This window comes from Phyllopteryx taeniolatus, chromosome 11, assembly GCF_024500385.1.
Source record: "Phyllopteryx taeniolatus isolate TA_2022b chromosome 11, UOR_Ptae_1.2, whole genome shotgun sequence".
NCBI classification, from domain to species: domain Eukaryota; kingdom Metazoa; phylum Chordata; class Actinopteri; order Syngnathiformes; family Syngnathidae; genus Phyllopteryx; species Phyllopteryx taeniolatus.
In genome coordinates this window covers 18,470,556-18,486,855 of record NC_084512.1, presented here as the reverse complement: position 1 = coordinate 18,486,855, position 16,300 = coordinate 18,470,556, and the positions used below count along the sequence as shown (strand labels likewise).

At 41.7% G+C, this 16,300-nt stretch overlaps 1 protein-coding gene across 2 annotated transcripts in view; it reads left to right on the top strand.

Moving 5' to 3' along the window:
• The window catches only part of zmiz1a (zinc finger, MIZ-type containing 1a), a 176,944-nt gene that overhangs the window by 57,719 nt on the left and 102,925 nt on the right, over positions 1 to 16,300 (top strand). Inside the window, exon 3 of one of the 2 annotated variants that reach the window (XM_061789374.1) lies at positions 11,261 to 11,350. In XM_061789374.1, the coding sequence (XP_061645358.1) occupies positions 11,307 to 11,350 (44 nt within the window). In that variant the 5' untranslated portion in view covers positions 11,261 to 11,306. Of the gene's footprint in view, positions 1 to 11,260; positions 11,351 to 16,300 lie in introns of those variants that run through there. The other variant, XM_061789376.1, reaches the window with a different exon arrangement.

The following is a 16,300-nucleotide window of genomic DNA, read 5'->3' as shown; positions in this document are numbered from 1 at the left end:
CCAATGTAATATTGGTACATCACCCTATGTGTATCTGTTCACAAAGTAGTACTAGACTAGAATTCCCTGGCTTCTTGCTGTAAAATGACAGTTGAATGGTCACCTCAGGGACCTGATACTGTATATGAGGAGCCTTCTCTCAATGGTGGACTGATATGATTGCATTGTGTTTTTCCTAAGTGTGCTTTCTTGCACAAAATAAATGCAAGCTAGGACCGCCACCGCACACACGCACTTTTTTGTTGTTGTTGCTGAGTGCTGACTGACTCTTTGAACTCTTTGAACGTTACCTGCGGAGCACAGCGCGAGACCTCTCGCGCTTGTTTTATGAGATGAAAACCATAAACTTTCAGGCAACCGATTCCTAGCCTCGCGATATCCAATCCGCAGCCCTACCACCGATATAGTCTAGTCTGCTACCAATACAGTCGTATCTCTCGCCTTTATGAGCGGATATCCGGTTGCATCAGTTTATCGTTCCCAAGCCTATTGTTTTGTGACTTTGTTGTACTGGGAAAACATACTGATTTAAACCAGGTTCTTCTAGCAATGAGACCGACGTTCTAACCACTAGTCCACCTTGTTGCCCAAAAACATCCACTTGAGTGAGTGGCAGTCTTCTAGTCAATCTAGCTGTGCATGCCTGGCATGAGGCAGCTATTTGTTTGTGGTTGATGCCTTTAACAAGCTTTGTTTTTACTTTTTTAAAAATTGTGTGCAGGGCGTTAAGGCACACATGCTAGATTTGCACCGTATGTTCGTAGGTGGAGTCCATTTAGGCAAAAGGGTGTCAAAGCGTGCATGTCGCTGTCAGAACGCGTTGCTAAGTGAGGAAAACGCGCCAGGCCTCTGTGCACACACAGCGACTGATAGTGTGATTTTAAGTGCGAAACCTGTCCGCCTGTCTTGTCTTTGCTGCCGTCTGCCTGTCTGTCCTCGCACCGCAGAACATCAGTGGGTTTATTAGAGGAGCGCCATGGCTGCCGCTGATAAGGCCTCGCACATCTATTGCTGACAGCGCCGCGTGGCAAGCACAAGTGGCGGCCCGGCCGGGGGATTACTGCCTTCTGCCATTTTCTGCTGATGCCTTTCTTTATGTTATCCTCTCCAGTCACTTGTGCTGCATTTGAATAACTTGGCTGATGTGGTGGAAATGGAACTCCTTAAAGTGTCTACCTACATACAAATAAGGGAAGTGCACACAAGCCCCAAGTGCTTAACGAGCATCCTTATAGGCTGCCATCATTTTTCCGTCCATACACAACTGCTGAATGTGGAGTTTTACAAAGTGGCCACCCTAGATGGTGTTTTCCAAAAGCTCCATCTTAAAGGCTAAAATCTCATGTTTGCATGTTGATGAAACACAGAGAAAGATTTTCCTTTTTGAAAATAACCGTGTAAATGTGGACTAGGCCAGAGTTGTATTTTTACTCTAACCTTGACAACTTAAGTTAAAGAAAATAAGTCTAGACAGCTTAATTTTCCTTTATTTTGCTTCCAAGTTGTGCTCTGTGTGACGTCATGGTTGTCCTTATGTTCAGTGCCGTGTTTTGAAGGTCACGTTTTAAACTCTACACAAACCTATACATAAAAAAATCCTGAATGCATATTGAAAGGGACATTATGGAAAATGTACTTTTTAAGTATGTGTATACGAATACTTGGCTCTCTGGAGTGCCTGCCCACCCATAAAGTGTAAACTAAATAACTAAGTAAATATTTTATTTGCCTATTTCTGAAAATGTGGCTGTGAGCAAGCTGTTCTGAATTTTGCTTTATTGTGGCTAATTTATATTACTGGAACACTGCTCCCACAATAACTTGACAGCTCGGCTGAGTGAAGAGCTGCCATTTTCAAGGAATAGCCAGACTACACGTAAACCCTATCATGTCAAAGCCAAAAGCTAAGTCGTGCTGCATTAAAGGTTGCTTGAAACACAGATTAGCATTACCACCGTGAGCTTGGTGCTGAAGTGCTGCATCGATGAGGGAAAATGCAATCCGTGTTTTCATTATCTTTGTGGGTACTTGTTTTTTTTTCTTTTTTCTTTAGACTCTAGTTACTGCTCACTTCGTTGCAACCCTTAACTCCGACTCAGTCTTCGTGGTAATGAAAGCAATTGAGGCTGGTGGAGTGAGCAGTGGCTCATTTGCATGAAACAGGACTGGCCCCTCAAAACAGCCTGAGTTGAGTGGGGCTAAAAAAATAGTGTGAAAGTGTGTTGTAATTCCTTTTTGGGGGTATTTTGACAAGATAATATTAAGACACTTGGGAACTGTTTTAAATTGTGAAAAGTAGTAGTAGTAGTGAAAAATAGTGTTAACCTACTGTTGGTGTTCCTCCTAGTGGAGGGCACAGTTTACCTGTGCGGTGGAACGCACCATTTTGTTTCTTCTGGTCAGGTAATTGATCGTATAAGGCAGGAGCAAGAGTGTTGTGGTTTTACCGCATTACTTTTTCAAGTGTGCCTGGTGAGGCTGCAGGGATGCTATTTTACACGAGGCCGATGCTCATTCTAAAGTGAGCGACTGTCATAATCAATTACCGTTCAACTTGCCTCGACCTGAGCCTCCTGCTGGTGACATATTTGTTTTCCCTTCACCACTTAACTCCGGCATTAGTGCACCTCGTCACGGCGTAACGGTATGTGACAGACCTTCTTCACTGGTCCTGACTCACTTGATGAGGTCAACCAATGACCAGGAAGCAACCCCCTATCCCCCCAAAACAATTAATCTAAATTGGTAAAATTATATCAATGTACTATTCTTAACACTTCTACTTAAGAGTGATGCGTCATTGTAATTAGTTCTAATATTGTCGCAGTGCTGCCCTGCGCCTAGGAAGGACTTTGCTGAGTCATTGAGGTGCTTTTTAGTCACACAGCACGTCAGTGCTGACATTTGGTGAACGCATGACTCATAACTCTCGCTTTCATTTAAACGAAACGTGCGTGGCAACTTTTTCTCAAGTTGGTTATCTCGACCCTGGATACACAAAGTAGCCATGTAGCAGCTTGTAGCTCTTTTAAAATGTCATGCAAATGATCTAAAAATGTTTGGTAATGATGTATGTAAAGGACGACCGCTTTGCTTCCAGTCATGATCTGATCAGTCATTGGTCAACTCATCTATTCAATTGTTCATTCACTTCGTCACTGGAGAGGATCAATAATCTAAATGTACAATTACAAAGAAAATGAAAAGTCTACTTCCATCTATGTATTTTCTATAGCGCTTCTCCTTATTAGGGTCACGGGTGAGTTGGATGGTCACCAGCCAATCGCAGGGCACATATAAACAACCAATCACACTCCAATTCAAAGAAAGGCCTCTCAAAACCTCTTGACTGTGAGGCAGACCTGCTAACTGACCAATTGGCAGTGTTTCCCAACCTTTATTGAGCCTAGGCACGCTTTACATAAAACAAATGTCTATCATTAAATATCTATATACAGTGGAACCTCGATAGAACGAACTAATAAGGGTGGGGAGTCCTCTGATATAGCTGATCGCCTGTTAAATTGAAGCACTTTTTTTTAGGCCATATGCACCCATATTACTGTACAGTACAAAATAGTTTTGTAGGTTTTTTTCGTGGCTTAAAATGGCAAGTACAGTACAAAGTTATTGTATATATACAATAAGCTTGAAAATGTTTGAAAGCTTCACATTTTATCCAGACGTATCACCCCTGTGTATTTGGTCATAGTGACATTGTTGATGTGCAGCACTCATCATAGGCGAGTCGCTTTCATGAGCTGCGAGGAATTGGAGTGCCTCCTAGTTCCACATCTGTTGCCAAAGGCCAACGGCTTGACAAAAAAAACCTGTTACTGAATAAAAAATAGCATGTTCCAGACTCTATAAAGACCTGGGTTTGTATTCCTCAGAATTAACACTGCAGCCATGTCTCTCTCTCTCTCTCTCTCTCTCTCTCTCTCTCTCTCTCTCTCTCTCTCTCTGTCTCTCTCTATAATACAGTACATTTCAGACCAATTAAGGGAAATTGGATAATTTTCTGTGGCATACCTGATGATCTCTCATGGCGCAAAAATAGACACAGTGGTTGGGAATTACTACATTCGGGCCTGGTTTGAACTCCTTACGGAAAGTTTTTCAGAGATTTTTTATTTTTTTTCATGTTCGAACTTAAACGTAGCTCCGTTAGTCATTCCTGAATGGAATTCCTGTCGCCAATGTGTACATTACCCGCTAAAGCTGACCATGACAACAAAGCAAACATCGTAAAAGGCTGGGCCGGGCCACACATGACGTGTGTGTGATTTCCAACTTATCGTCAGGTCACACAGGTGAGACTCGGCACGTCCAACAGGTGCCTTTTCCCCCCTTTTGGTATCAAAACAAGCTTCGTCCGCCTCCCTTAATTCCTCCCACCAGCTTCACTAGCCATGACAGGCCTCCCCCCTTTCAAAAGCATGATTACATTCTTGTGCTATTTTGCCCCTCCTTCACAACAAGGGTGCTCCACGTCTGTCTCCCTTTCAAGTGGAGGAAGCCGGCCGATGTTCCTCCTTTGAAGATCCAATCTTGGGAAACACAGAGACATCTCCGGGATTATCTTAAATGTCCTCAGTATGTCGACAGCCGAGCCTCTTTTGCGGAGCAGCGAGCTGGCTTTTTCCAGGGGTCGGCCAAGGGAAAATGCCACGCTGCCGAGGTAATCACGGGGTCAACGGGCTTGTCTCGGATGATAACGGTCTTGATGAAAGGATGTATTTTGTCCTTACGGGGCCGCGCTGTTTACAAACCAAGCAGAGTAAACCCCCACCTCATCTCCACCTGTAAAACATACCTTAACCCTCTGGTGCATAGTGGTCACTAAGCCTTTCATAATTCATACATCAAAAGGTTAATTTATGGTGTACAGTATAATACATTCTACAGTATAATATGCACACCCAAATTTGACCACAAAAATCAGGAATTCCGTTCTACCTATGTATAATACGCACCATGGATTTGCTGGTATCCAAGTATTATCTGTATTTCATTAGGTTTTTCAAAGAAATTATCTGCTCTGCTTCCGCACCATGCGTTTCTGTTCGAGTTGTCATATTAGCTAAGAATAAAGACAGTGATCGTCTTAAATCAATGAGCAATCAATACTGTAGTGTCTTCAATGTCCATGGGAGACGCTAGTCCATTTACTTAAGGGTTTATTATGAAACAACAAAACAGCTACTGTGGGGCTTAGCCGGCATCAGAAACAACAGAACAAACTGTACCGAGCGCGACAGCTTGCTCGCTCCACCAGTCTATCGCTCACTCTCTCCTCCGTTCCCACACCGAGCAGCGCGATGTGATCAAAACCACTCGGCATAAGGCTATATCTTATAAACTATATTAGTAGGCTTTTCCTGACTAATTATACAGGTTATAGGTCATGTTAATAGTGAAAGAAGTTTTAAAATGTGTGTAACCTGGTCTCATTTTCTATATCACAAAAAACCTGGGGTTTGAACAGGGGTGTGTAGACAGTATAGCCACTGTATTTAATAAATGTTAGTAACTATTTATCGCTGAGTTAAAAACAATGGAATGGCTCATAGAAAAGTAGTAATTGCTATTTTTACAAGTTGTGACATATACGCCAGTGTCCTCACACTTTTGGTGCCTTTTTTCAAAATCTAATAGTCTGTAAGCCATTCATTTTCAAGAGTAATGATGTAACATGCTACTTTTGGATATATTTACAGTTTAAACTGGTAATACAGGCAATTAAAACATTTTTGAGAGGGGTGTCCATTCTCAAATTTTTGGTATTCACGCCTGGGCTTGGTCCTTAACCCCCGCGAATAGAGAGGTTCACTCTAATATCATTGCCGGTGAGCGCAAAACAACAGATGGTGTTGCGGGGTGAGGTTCGTTTATATCACGGCGTTTCCCTCCAAAATGTTACGAGAATCATAAAGAGAGCAAGAACTGGAGAAGTGAGGATACTACGCTGCTCGCCAAACAGCTCTTTGTAATCATATCAGATGTTATCTCCGGGGAGATTTTAGGAAGGCTAAGAGCTCAGAAACTGAATCGCAGCGTCGCCGCCGAGGGAACGCGACGTTGTCGTAATTACCTGCCGACGTTTCCTGCACGTCGACAAGGCCCCCCGGTGTGTTGCCTCGGCCTCCTCTCTGTGCTGCGTGTTTTGCCTTCTCTTTAAAGCTGGGAACGCAGGCGGCAGGCCAACAAGACAAATATTGTTTTGGTGCGATCTGGCTCCAAGATTGGCGTCGGAGTTGTGTCAGTGTGTGCGTGCGGGTGCTGGCAGGCTCGCGAGGCTTCTCCCAGCAGCCCAGGAAAGCCGGAGACCTCATTTTCCCTCCTTCAAACGACGGAGATCTTTTTTTTTTTATTTTATTTTTTTATTACAAATGACCTGTTTGAATGAAATGCAGTTTCTCACTGATGGCATTTAACTGGAGGAGAGGAAATAACATGACAATGATATCAAAGTGAGGGCGCGTGAAGGAGGAGGGATGTGTTTGTTTTGGTAAACTGCGATTTCTCCACTAATTTCCGCCTGATAAGAATCTTGCAGCTCCCAGTCAAGTGTTTTATCCCAGCAAGATGGAAAAGGCTCCTCAGGCTCGCATAGCCAATCGATTTCCGACACCGGCGCGCTTTAAATCACACTCTCTACTTTGTAGAGGTCTTCTATTTGCATAGAGGTAATCAATGACACATATTAACCAACCACTCTCAGTCTGAGATGGACTTTTGCCTTCTGTCTTTTGCTTTTTGCTGCAGCGTCTGGCTCTTCCACCTAACATCATCGACTGGTGTTGGCCATGTTGGGGGCATTGATTTTTACCCCCTCTCTCTCACTCTGTCGCTCTCTCTCTCTCTCTCTCTCTGCTTTAACACTTGATGAGTAGTTGTGTTAAGACGCCAAGGGACGGCCGCACCCGATTTAAGGAGATGAGGTCTGCTTTTATAGGCCTTTCTCCTCCGAGGTGTATATATTATGGGTGTGTGAGTGTGTCTGCACTCTGCACCAGTCGTTTAATATGTGGATTCACCCCAGCAAGCTCAAATAGAATGGAGGTTCTAGGGGGCAAGCTTGGACTTTGCTGTTTTCAGTACCATATTTCCTCATAGTGTGGTACGGTGTGTTTATTACTCAACTGCAGTCATCTAGATCTACATTTCTTCAGACATATGTTAAGGTACTATGAAACAATGCCAAAGGCAGTCCACGATATGGCAATATTTAAGTATTAGAAGTATTTTTGTTTCTAGTTGTATTCTAATTGATTTGTGTTCAACAAATTTTCCGCATTATATATTTTCTTCGAATTTTGTAATTGTGGCATGGCTCATTTTCCCCCAATAGTATATTTTTAATCTATGTGTTTATTTTTGTGTAATATTTGTCTTTTTCCAATTTTTTCCAAGAATATTTGTGATAATAATTTCAAATTGTTTTCTATTTTAAATTTTCTTTTCAATATTTTTGTGTTGTATCTAATTATTTTATATATTTTTTCCCTATATTTGTATATGGTTTTTGTATAATATTTTGTATTCATTTGGCTCTCGTTCGATAGAACCCCCTGATGCATTTATTTTAACAATGCTAATTCATATAATTGATTTTGGTCACTAATTGTGATAGCAAATGTTACTGTTTCATCTCTAATCTCCTTTTAACATTTTACTATTCATCTTTAAAGGTCCAGTATTTTGGCTATTTAGACCTCCATAGACTCTCTAACTTGGATTTAGTACAAAAGTGTCAATTACATTCCAAAAAACACCTTGGTTTTGTCATAAGAGTGTCCAGAAAAGGCCCATTTGACTGCTACTTCTGTTAGACCCAGTTTTGTATCCGCTTTGTCAATATTTGGCTAAGACCGCCCCCTTTCCTCTGATTGGTTGCCTCCGTGTAGAAGATCCACTTATGTGAGCACACGTCTTTGTTTTGTTGACGGCACTGGCTCGGAAGCGGAGAGGTGGGCGTCGATCTTCGCTAGTGACGTAGATAAGCTCGAGAAATTCGAATGACCAGATTTCAGGCCTCTCTGCAGAAAAACCTCTGGAACTCAGTAATTCAGTACATGGACGATTTGAAATCATATTTCACATGTTTACGAGGCACTGTAGAGACAGTATTATATCCCAAATACAAGAAAAAGTTTGGTTGGTAAAATATGTACCCGTTAATACAACGCGGGGATTAAAAACATCCCAGTGGCAGTCTGTAAGACTACACCCTTTAAATAGTTTAAAAGATTGTGCCCCACTAATTACTGCTGTTTTGGTTAGCAGTGGAGTTAAAATTGGTTCAGCTATCTATTTTAATATCCAGCTGTGAACAATATTTGGTCAAGTTGAAGATGCACCTAGGGAATAATTGAGGAAAAGCATCTATTACAAGTAAGACCTCTATTTGAGGCTTAGCGGTAGAAGGGCACTCAATAGTCTTCATAGATACCTCCTGCAATGAACTGACATTAATATTCATGCATCATCCACCAAAAAAGCGAAGAAAATATAAGTGTTAATAAAAAAACAACATTCCCAGATCAGCACTTTTATCCGGAAGCACACTTCAATTTTAAGGTTTCTTCCTTGTCTCCCAAATAACAAACAGAACATCCTTGATGGGGTTTCACTACAGCTTGTAATTGTTTTGGTTTGGGGCAGGAAACTTTGAAAACCATGCTACATTGAACATGTCACAACGTGACACGCTAACAAACTACAATGGGGCAAAAAGAGGGTCTCTTGTTTTTACCTCTTGGCATGTGGCTGTTATTTACTGTTAGGCTGACATGTTTTATCCATTTTTGTGAATATTTTTAGGTGTCTAGAACTGATTAATTGGGTTTATTTCTCATAGGAAGTATTGCTTCAGTTTTCATACTATTCAGTTTTAGTCAGGTTATTATTATTATTATTATTATTATTATTTTAAACGGCTCAATCACAAAAACCAAAGTTCCATTGTATCGCCATTAATTGCTATGAGGATTCTAGATATCTTAGACTGTAATGTATGTGGAATGAGTTTACATTCGTGGTGTGTGCTGCAGCCTTTAAGAAACGCTCAGCCACTGTCCGCCCATTATTAAGATGCTCATTGCTTTGGGTGGCCGGCGTTGAAGCTTCACACTACTGTAGTGCACCTCTCAAGTGCTAGCAATTTTCTGTGTATGTCTGTGGCACTGCATTACATCGAAGACTCTCATAAAGCATTACATTCCTTGATAACATACTGTATATATACTCTTCAGATGGATACCACCCAACCTGGACCCTTTATAGGCTACTGTAGCAAGGACCTTGAATCGAATCATCTCGAGTGATTGTAATTAATGCCTTCCAGCACTTCATTTTTGTCCAATTTAACAGGGGGTGGCTATTGTAATCCCCGCTCGAGCGCACACATTTTTAAGAGAGTCCAGCGGTGCATGTTATAGGCGGGTAATATCAGCCTAATAGGCTTATGTGTCAGCACTGTATGGAACACAGACCCTGTAAATCACATTTGTCTGCGACACCTGCTCGCCTCCCCGCGCATTTATGCCGTTCCCCTCCTCCCTTCTGTCCTCTTCTTTTTGGACCTGCTCCAAAAACCGGACCTCCTCCCACCCTGGTTTGAAATCTCTATTTTGAATCCCTATATCCGGCATGAAACCCTAATTTCAAACCCTTATCCTGTCTTGGAAACCTAACTTGAAATCTCAACCATAACTCAGGTTTGAAACCCTAACCTAAAACACCAACCCTAATTTGAAACCCTAACTTTTACTTGACGCTCTAAACAAGGTTTAAAACTTCAATTTGAAACTCTTAACTTTAAACCCTAATCCTGTCTTGAAACCCTTATTAAAAAATGCTAACCATTTGAAACCTTAACTCTGGATTCAAACCATAATGTGAAGCCTTAACCCTGTCTTGAAACCCTACTTTGAAAAGCTAACTCTTCCTTTAGACCTTAATCTGAAACCCTAACTGTATTGATTTCCCACTTTGTAACCCGAACTCTGGATTTATACCCTAACTCTCGTTCGAAACTCCAAGCCTGTCTAGAAACACTACTTTCAAAACCTAGCCCTGCCTTCAAACCCGAATGTGAAACCCTAACCCTATTTTGAAAGCCTAATTTGTCACCCTAATCCTGTCTCAAAACCAAGCCCTGTTTTAAAAGCCTAATTGGAAACTCTAATCCTGTCTCTAAAGCATACTTCAAAAAAGAAACCCTGTATTGAAAGCATAATTTAATACACTAATCCTGTCCTGAAACCCTATTTATAGACCTAACCCTGACTCCAAACTGTCTGGTTTGACACCCTAACTTGAACCCCTATCTCTGTATAGAAACCATACTGAACATTATAAATAGCCTCGTTTTAAATCCTAATTGTGTCTTGAAATACTACCCCATCTTAAAATTCTACTTTGAAACCTTAATTCTGGATTCAAACCATCATTTGAGGCCTTAACCCAGTCTGTAAATCATATTCTAAGAACTGAACTCATCTTCAAGCCCTAATTTGAAACCTAACCCTGTCTTGAAACCCTACTTTGAAACCCCAACAGTGGCTTGAACCTGAATCATGTCTAAAAACACTTCTTTCAAAACGTAACCCTTTCTTCAAACCCTTATTCAAAACCCCAATCCTCTTTTAAAATGTTAATTTGTATGTATTATGTATCAATTTCAATGTGTTACTTTTTGCGCTAAATCCCACTAAATCACTCATTGAGATCAGGCAACAAAATGAAACCGTATCATTCTTCAGATGTAAAGCAGTAAAAAGGTGATGCTGACATATCCGTACATTGTGTCCTCTAATTACGTGCGGTGACATTCACCCTTGTGTGACGATTAAATTAATTTGCATTATGTATGTTTAAACAGATGCTGTATCAGCCTGTAAAAGGAGCAGCGCAGACAGTGGAAGTGCTGTATTGAAGCTATGAATTTGTGTGTAATGGACTTGGGATTAGGTTGACCAAGGCTGCTGATAACCTTTAGGAAGGGCATTGTTCCTCTGTGCAGGGAGGGAGGGAGCGACTTCAGTGGTATATACAGTACATACAGTATATACACAGTACATCCATGTCAATGTGATGGCACTGAGGCAGAGAGTAAATGCGGGGCCGTATAGCTGAACCCCCCACGGCTTCCCGACGTGTACATTTTTCAACAGAGTGACGCATTTTTGTGCCGTCCATTTGTCCTCATGTCTGAAGGGGGCTTTCCATTAAACAACATTTTCTTCTCCTTCAGATCGGCCACTTGAGGAGGGGTCAGCGAGGGACCACGCGAGGAATACATGAGGGGTCGGGGCAGGGAGGGTGCAGCGGCAGCACCAACAAGGTCAGAGTTCATGCAAGCCTCTTATACAGGCGGGGATTGTGCACACTCTTTTCTCGCCCTCCCTCTCTCTCTCTTGCTCTGTCTTTCGTCTTGGCTGTTTTTTTTTCTTTTTTTCTTTCTTTCTTCTTCCCCCCTCAAACTCACTGAGCAGAGTTGGCACGCAAAGGCAAAGAGAGGGAGCAATGTGGCTGCTTTTGATTGGACCCTCCTGGGCTGCCAGCCGGGGAGGGACTGAGCAGCTGCTGTTTATGAGGAGCTGTGCAGGATCCTGTTTGGCTCTGGCCAAAAAAAAAAAAAGCCAGTCAGTCCCTGCCGTGAAGCCAGTGGCCTGTGTCAGCACAGTGAACACACAAGGAGAAATGCGCCACAGATACTTATTCCTCGAAAAATGCCACATTTTTGTCATTCCTGAGTGGATACAGCAAATCTGTTGAACTGACAATAGTAATAATTGATGAAATACTTCATTAAGTAACCACATGCTAAGGCTGCTAAGTCCATACTATATAAGCCCTTTGAGACATTTGTGATTAAGGGCAATAAAAAAAATGGAATTGAATTGAATACTCACTCTCATGTCCCCCCACTGAATTGAATTGAATACTCACTCTCACTCTTCATTATACAACTCTGATTTACCTAAACTTTCCTGACTATGTAGATTATTTATAGTTGTTTATTTGTATTGTGCAAGGTGGTGTCATTTTCTAAATAAATAAATAAATATATATATATATATATATATGCAGTATAGTCAACTTTTATTGAGAACAGATTCTCGTTTGCAATGCCGACCTCGCTGCAGAAAAGCAGAGTCAAACAAAGCAAAATAAAAGCAGATAAAATTACATATACAACTAGCTCTACAATGTGATAGAGTTACATATTTATTTACATAATACATTATGTCATAGCACATGACGGAAAAAAAAAAGGTTCATAACAAGCTAAAAACAGGGGCACCGTTGATGTACAGTATACTTCATTAACTTTTTAAACGATGATATTGGAATGTATACGGTCTGTTTTATTATTTGTTGCAGAGTGTTCCAGTCAGGGCAGAAAATTGGAAATATCGACCAAAAGTAGTGAGGACTTTGGGAATGAAGAGGTTAATAAAACGGTTGGAATGGAGGGTGGTATGCATGGTGAGCAGAGGGGTCCTGCCAGTGAATTTGTATGAGTGAGGAGAGGGCCAATTAGCAGAAGAATCTTTTATTGTCCTGAACATGCGTGCATGGACACATTTGTTCTCTGCATTTTACCCATAACCCTACAGTGAACACATACCCTTGTTAGTGGAACACACTGGAGCAGGGGGCAATTTAAGCACCCGGGGAGCAGTTTGGGGTATTGGTGTCTTGCTCAAGGACACCACAGCTGTGAGTCCGGGAGATGGTGGTGGACGGTCCGGTCGAGGTCTTGAACCGAAGTCCTCACGGTGGCAGGCAATGATCTTAATCATTGGTCCACAGCTGACTGAGTTATCAAAAAAACTGGGAGGAGAAATCTCATTAATAAACAAGTAAATTGTGCCTGCATGTGTTTTTGATTGGGGATCGTTTCTAGTCGTCGTGTTTCTCTTGTGGAAGTTGGTGGTTATGTCGCATGTATTTTATGACAAAAATTGCGCATGCATGTTACCAAGCGTTTTGTGGACTTTTTGAATTCCGTGGATTATTTCAGCAAATTTCTGTTATGCAAGGTGGCAGTTATCACGGATAGTTGTCAAGGAACGATAGCATTGTGGTAAATTGTAGGACACGTCTACATTTATATGTGCATTTGCTGTGGAGTTTTTTTGACTGGATTATTTCTAGATTATTTTACGAGGAGTGATTGCGTTATTCATATGACACTGTTATTGGATTGCGCTTTGGTAACATGTTTTTTGGATTCTGTGGATTAAATATTTATTTTCTATCGTGCAAGGTGGTGGTTATCCTGAGTAACTCGCAAGAGGAGCGATCACTTTAATCAGTCGTGACATTATGTGTGACTGTTTTTCCAAATCTCTAGATCATTTCTAGTCAATCTCTTTGTTTCTATTTTGCAAGGTCGCTTTTATCCCGGATAACCCTCAAGGAATGATTGCAGTAGAGTAATTGTATGACAAATGGACATTGTTTGCGTGTAAGTACTTGAGCGTGCCGTGGACTTTTTTTTGACTGTAGATTGTTTGTAGTTGCTGCTGCAAGTACAATTGTCCTCATCGGCTTGGACTGGAGCATTTTGGAAGTTATTCGAGGTATACAGTAGTGCCATATTGCTTTTGCCTCACCTGCCGTCTAGTTTGCTACTAGGGATTAAGGATGAGGATTGAGGCGTGAGGGGTAGGTGGGATTCAGGCAGCAAATAAGTAAACGAGCCTGTTAATCTTCCTTGGTGTGTGTGTGGTGAACAGTACCACCACATGGGAAACATCTGCCTCACACACACACTCATGCACATAAGCGTTCATGCTTTTGCACATACAGCCTGATGCACACACTACCTACACACAAGCACGACTAGCAGGGATCAGCCAAAGCGATTAGCACACGGACATCAGAACATAGAAAGCGACTGGTTTAACACACACACACACACACACACACACAATGCGAGTCGTAAGCCCCGGTGCAATGAAGAGAGAGACTCCGTCAGCCGACAGAACAGAGGTGCTGAATGTGACACGCTCATGAAAGTGCGGGAAGACAACTTTTTTGCTTCTGTCGCTCTGTATTCACTCTTTTTTATCTCCCTGTCCTCATCATAACACACTGCACCATCAAAACAAGTGTGCCACTGAAGCAGGATCCGTCCAGACAGCCAGCCCAGGATGAGTAATGTGGAGCACGGCAGGATTAATTTGTTTGGAAAGGGCCTATCATGGCTGCAAACATGTTACAGACTGTTGCCGTTTATACAGTACCTCCCTCCCCTGTAGCTTTAATTGGATGCCTTTTTAATGTTAGCGCCCACTGTTGACACTTGAACACTGTGGCTGTTGTGAACCCGCCGAGGAGAGCTGACGTGTTTGTGAGTCGCGCTACAGTAGAATGCAATGCTTTTCGAAAATAAATCAGCTTGGACGTTTTAACACGGGCGGCGATTTAACATGTAGGGTTCTCAGAAAACAAGGACGCAACCTTGTCAAAGGGGCTGAGTAGCAGCAGACGCTTTGGAGAGGTCCAAAGGGTGACTTTCTGCTGCATTTGTCAATCACTTTTACACGGGTAGAATGATGTCATCGTGACATTGTGGCAAGAATTACATGATGTGAACCTTGGGATGGACATAATAATCAATTAAATCATAGTTTGTGTACAATAGATTGTTTATTAATTGCATCTTGAAGCAGTTGAGAAATTGAAGTGTATTACTTGGGGACGTGTTGTTTAGTCTCAACAAGTTTGTGGTCTAAAGAAGTCAAACATGATGTCATCTATGGGAAGTCTTGATAACATGAATAATTAAGATTTAGCGGGTGATTTGGGTCTTTAAAGGCCCTGTAAAATTAATTCAGAGATTTGTTTGTAAAAAAAACAAAAACAAAAAACAAAAAAAAAAACCCGGTCATATGCAATAGTGGAGATGTAACTTGAAACTGTTTTTCACAATTACAGTTTTCCTGACTTTTTAGGCATTGCAACCCCCCCCCCCCCCCAGTATATAAGAACTGAGCGCTTTTACTTAGTTAATATTACTAGGTCCAGGCCTGTTAGCTTTCAGGCCAGATGGTGGCTAGCACCTCATGTCGCAGCGTGGAAAGCCCTGCGACAACCAGGTGGGATATATTACGGCCACCGGAAGCTTAAAGCGGATAGTTTTCGCTGCTCAAACATGTAGTGATGTGTAGGCATACGAAAAATGCTCAACAAAGTAGCATCCATTTGTCAGCAGGGTGTGGTTTCATGCATTTAGTAAACCATCTATGTTTGACTGGGTTGTTACCAACACTCTTTTCTATGTTAAATTTAAAATATATATTTATGTTTACTTTACAGGCACTTGAATGAAATATTAATAAGTGTGTCTTTCAGGGGATAGCTAGTGTATATAAAGCTGTAGTTTCATCATTTTACGTGTCTTGGGCTTTTCCAGTATTTCTTTGTTTATCGTGGAAGAAAAGGATATCAAAGCCTTTTGAGAGTCTGCACATCCTGCATCCTCATCCTCTTGCATCAGTTTCTCCTTCTTTTCTCTCATGCTTTATTTTCCCCAGGTAAGCGAATCGTTGTCCACATCTCTGTATCAATGATAGAATTAGGCAGAATTCAAGGAAATCAGCCTCGGGGCTCTACAGCTAAGATGACTTGGATGCTAGGAGGAGTATTTTTATCCTCGCTGTGATAGTTATTGTGGTTATCGTCGTCTCGCAGAGCGTGTCTCACAAACACAAGTTGGCCGCCTCACAGAGGTAGAAAACGGTGCGAGTGGGAGGATGAGAGAGAACATTGTATTCTGTTCTCCAGCTTAAGAGACAGACAGAGTGGAGCAGGTTGTGTGAGGATATTTGCCGTGGAGAACAATGTCTAACTCTTGCCTCGGGGACACCTTTTACCCCTGCTCATGCTGCACGGGAGTTGGAACATTCCTTGGCGTCGCGAGGTATTTTCAGTGTGCGCTCGCACTTTTTTGTGTCGCCTTCAAGTCAAGAGGGTGTTATTGTGGCTATATCTCAGTATGCTTTTGGATGCCAATTTAATTTATTTATGATGAGGTCCTTACACAAGGCACCCAAAGTAAAGGGGGCACAAGCAGGTACAAGAGGAGGAAGTTGGAAAGAAACATCAGTGATCCCCAAAAAGCCACAAAAATATCCCCGGATAACATTTTATTTTAAACTTAATGAGGGATATCATTTACGTCATTGTAATGTATGCATGTAGTATTCAGATGGATTGAAATCAAATAGATAAGAAATTTAGCGCTGCACACGCTACTTTTTCTGGGCATCTCGCCAGC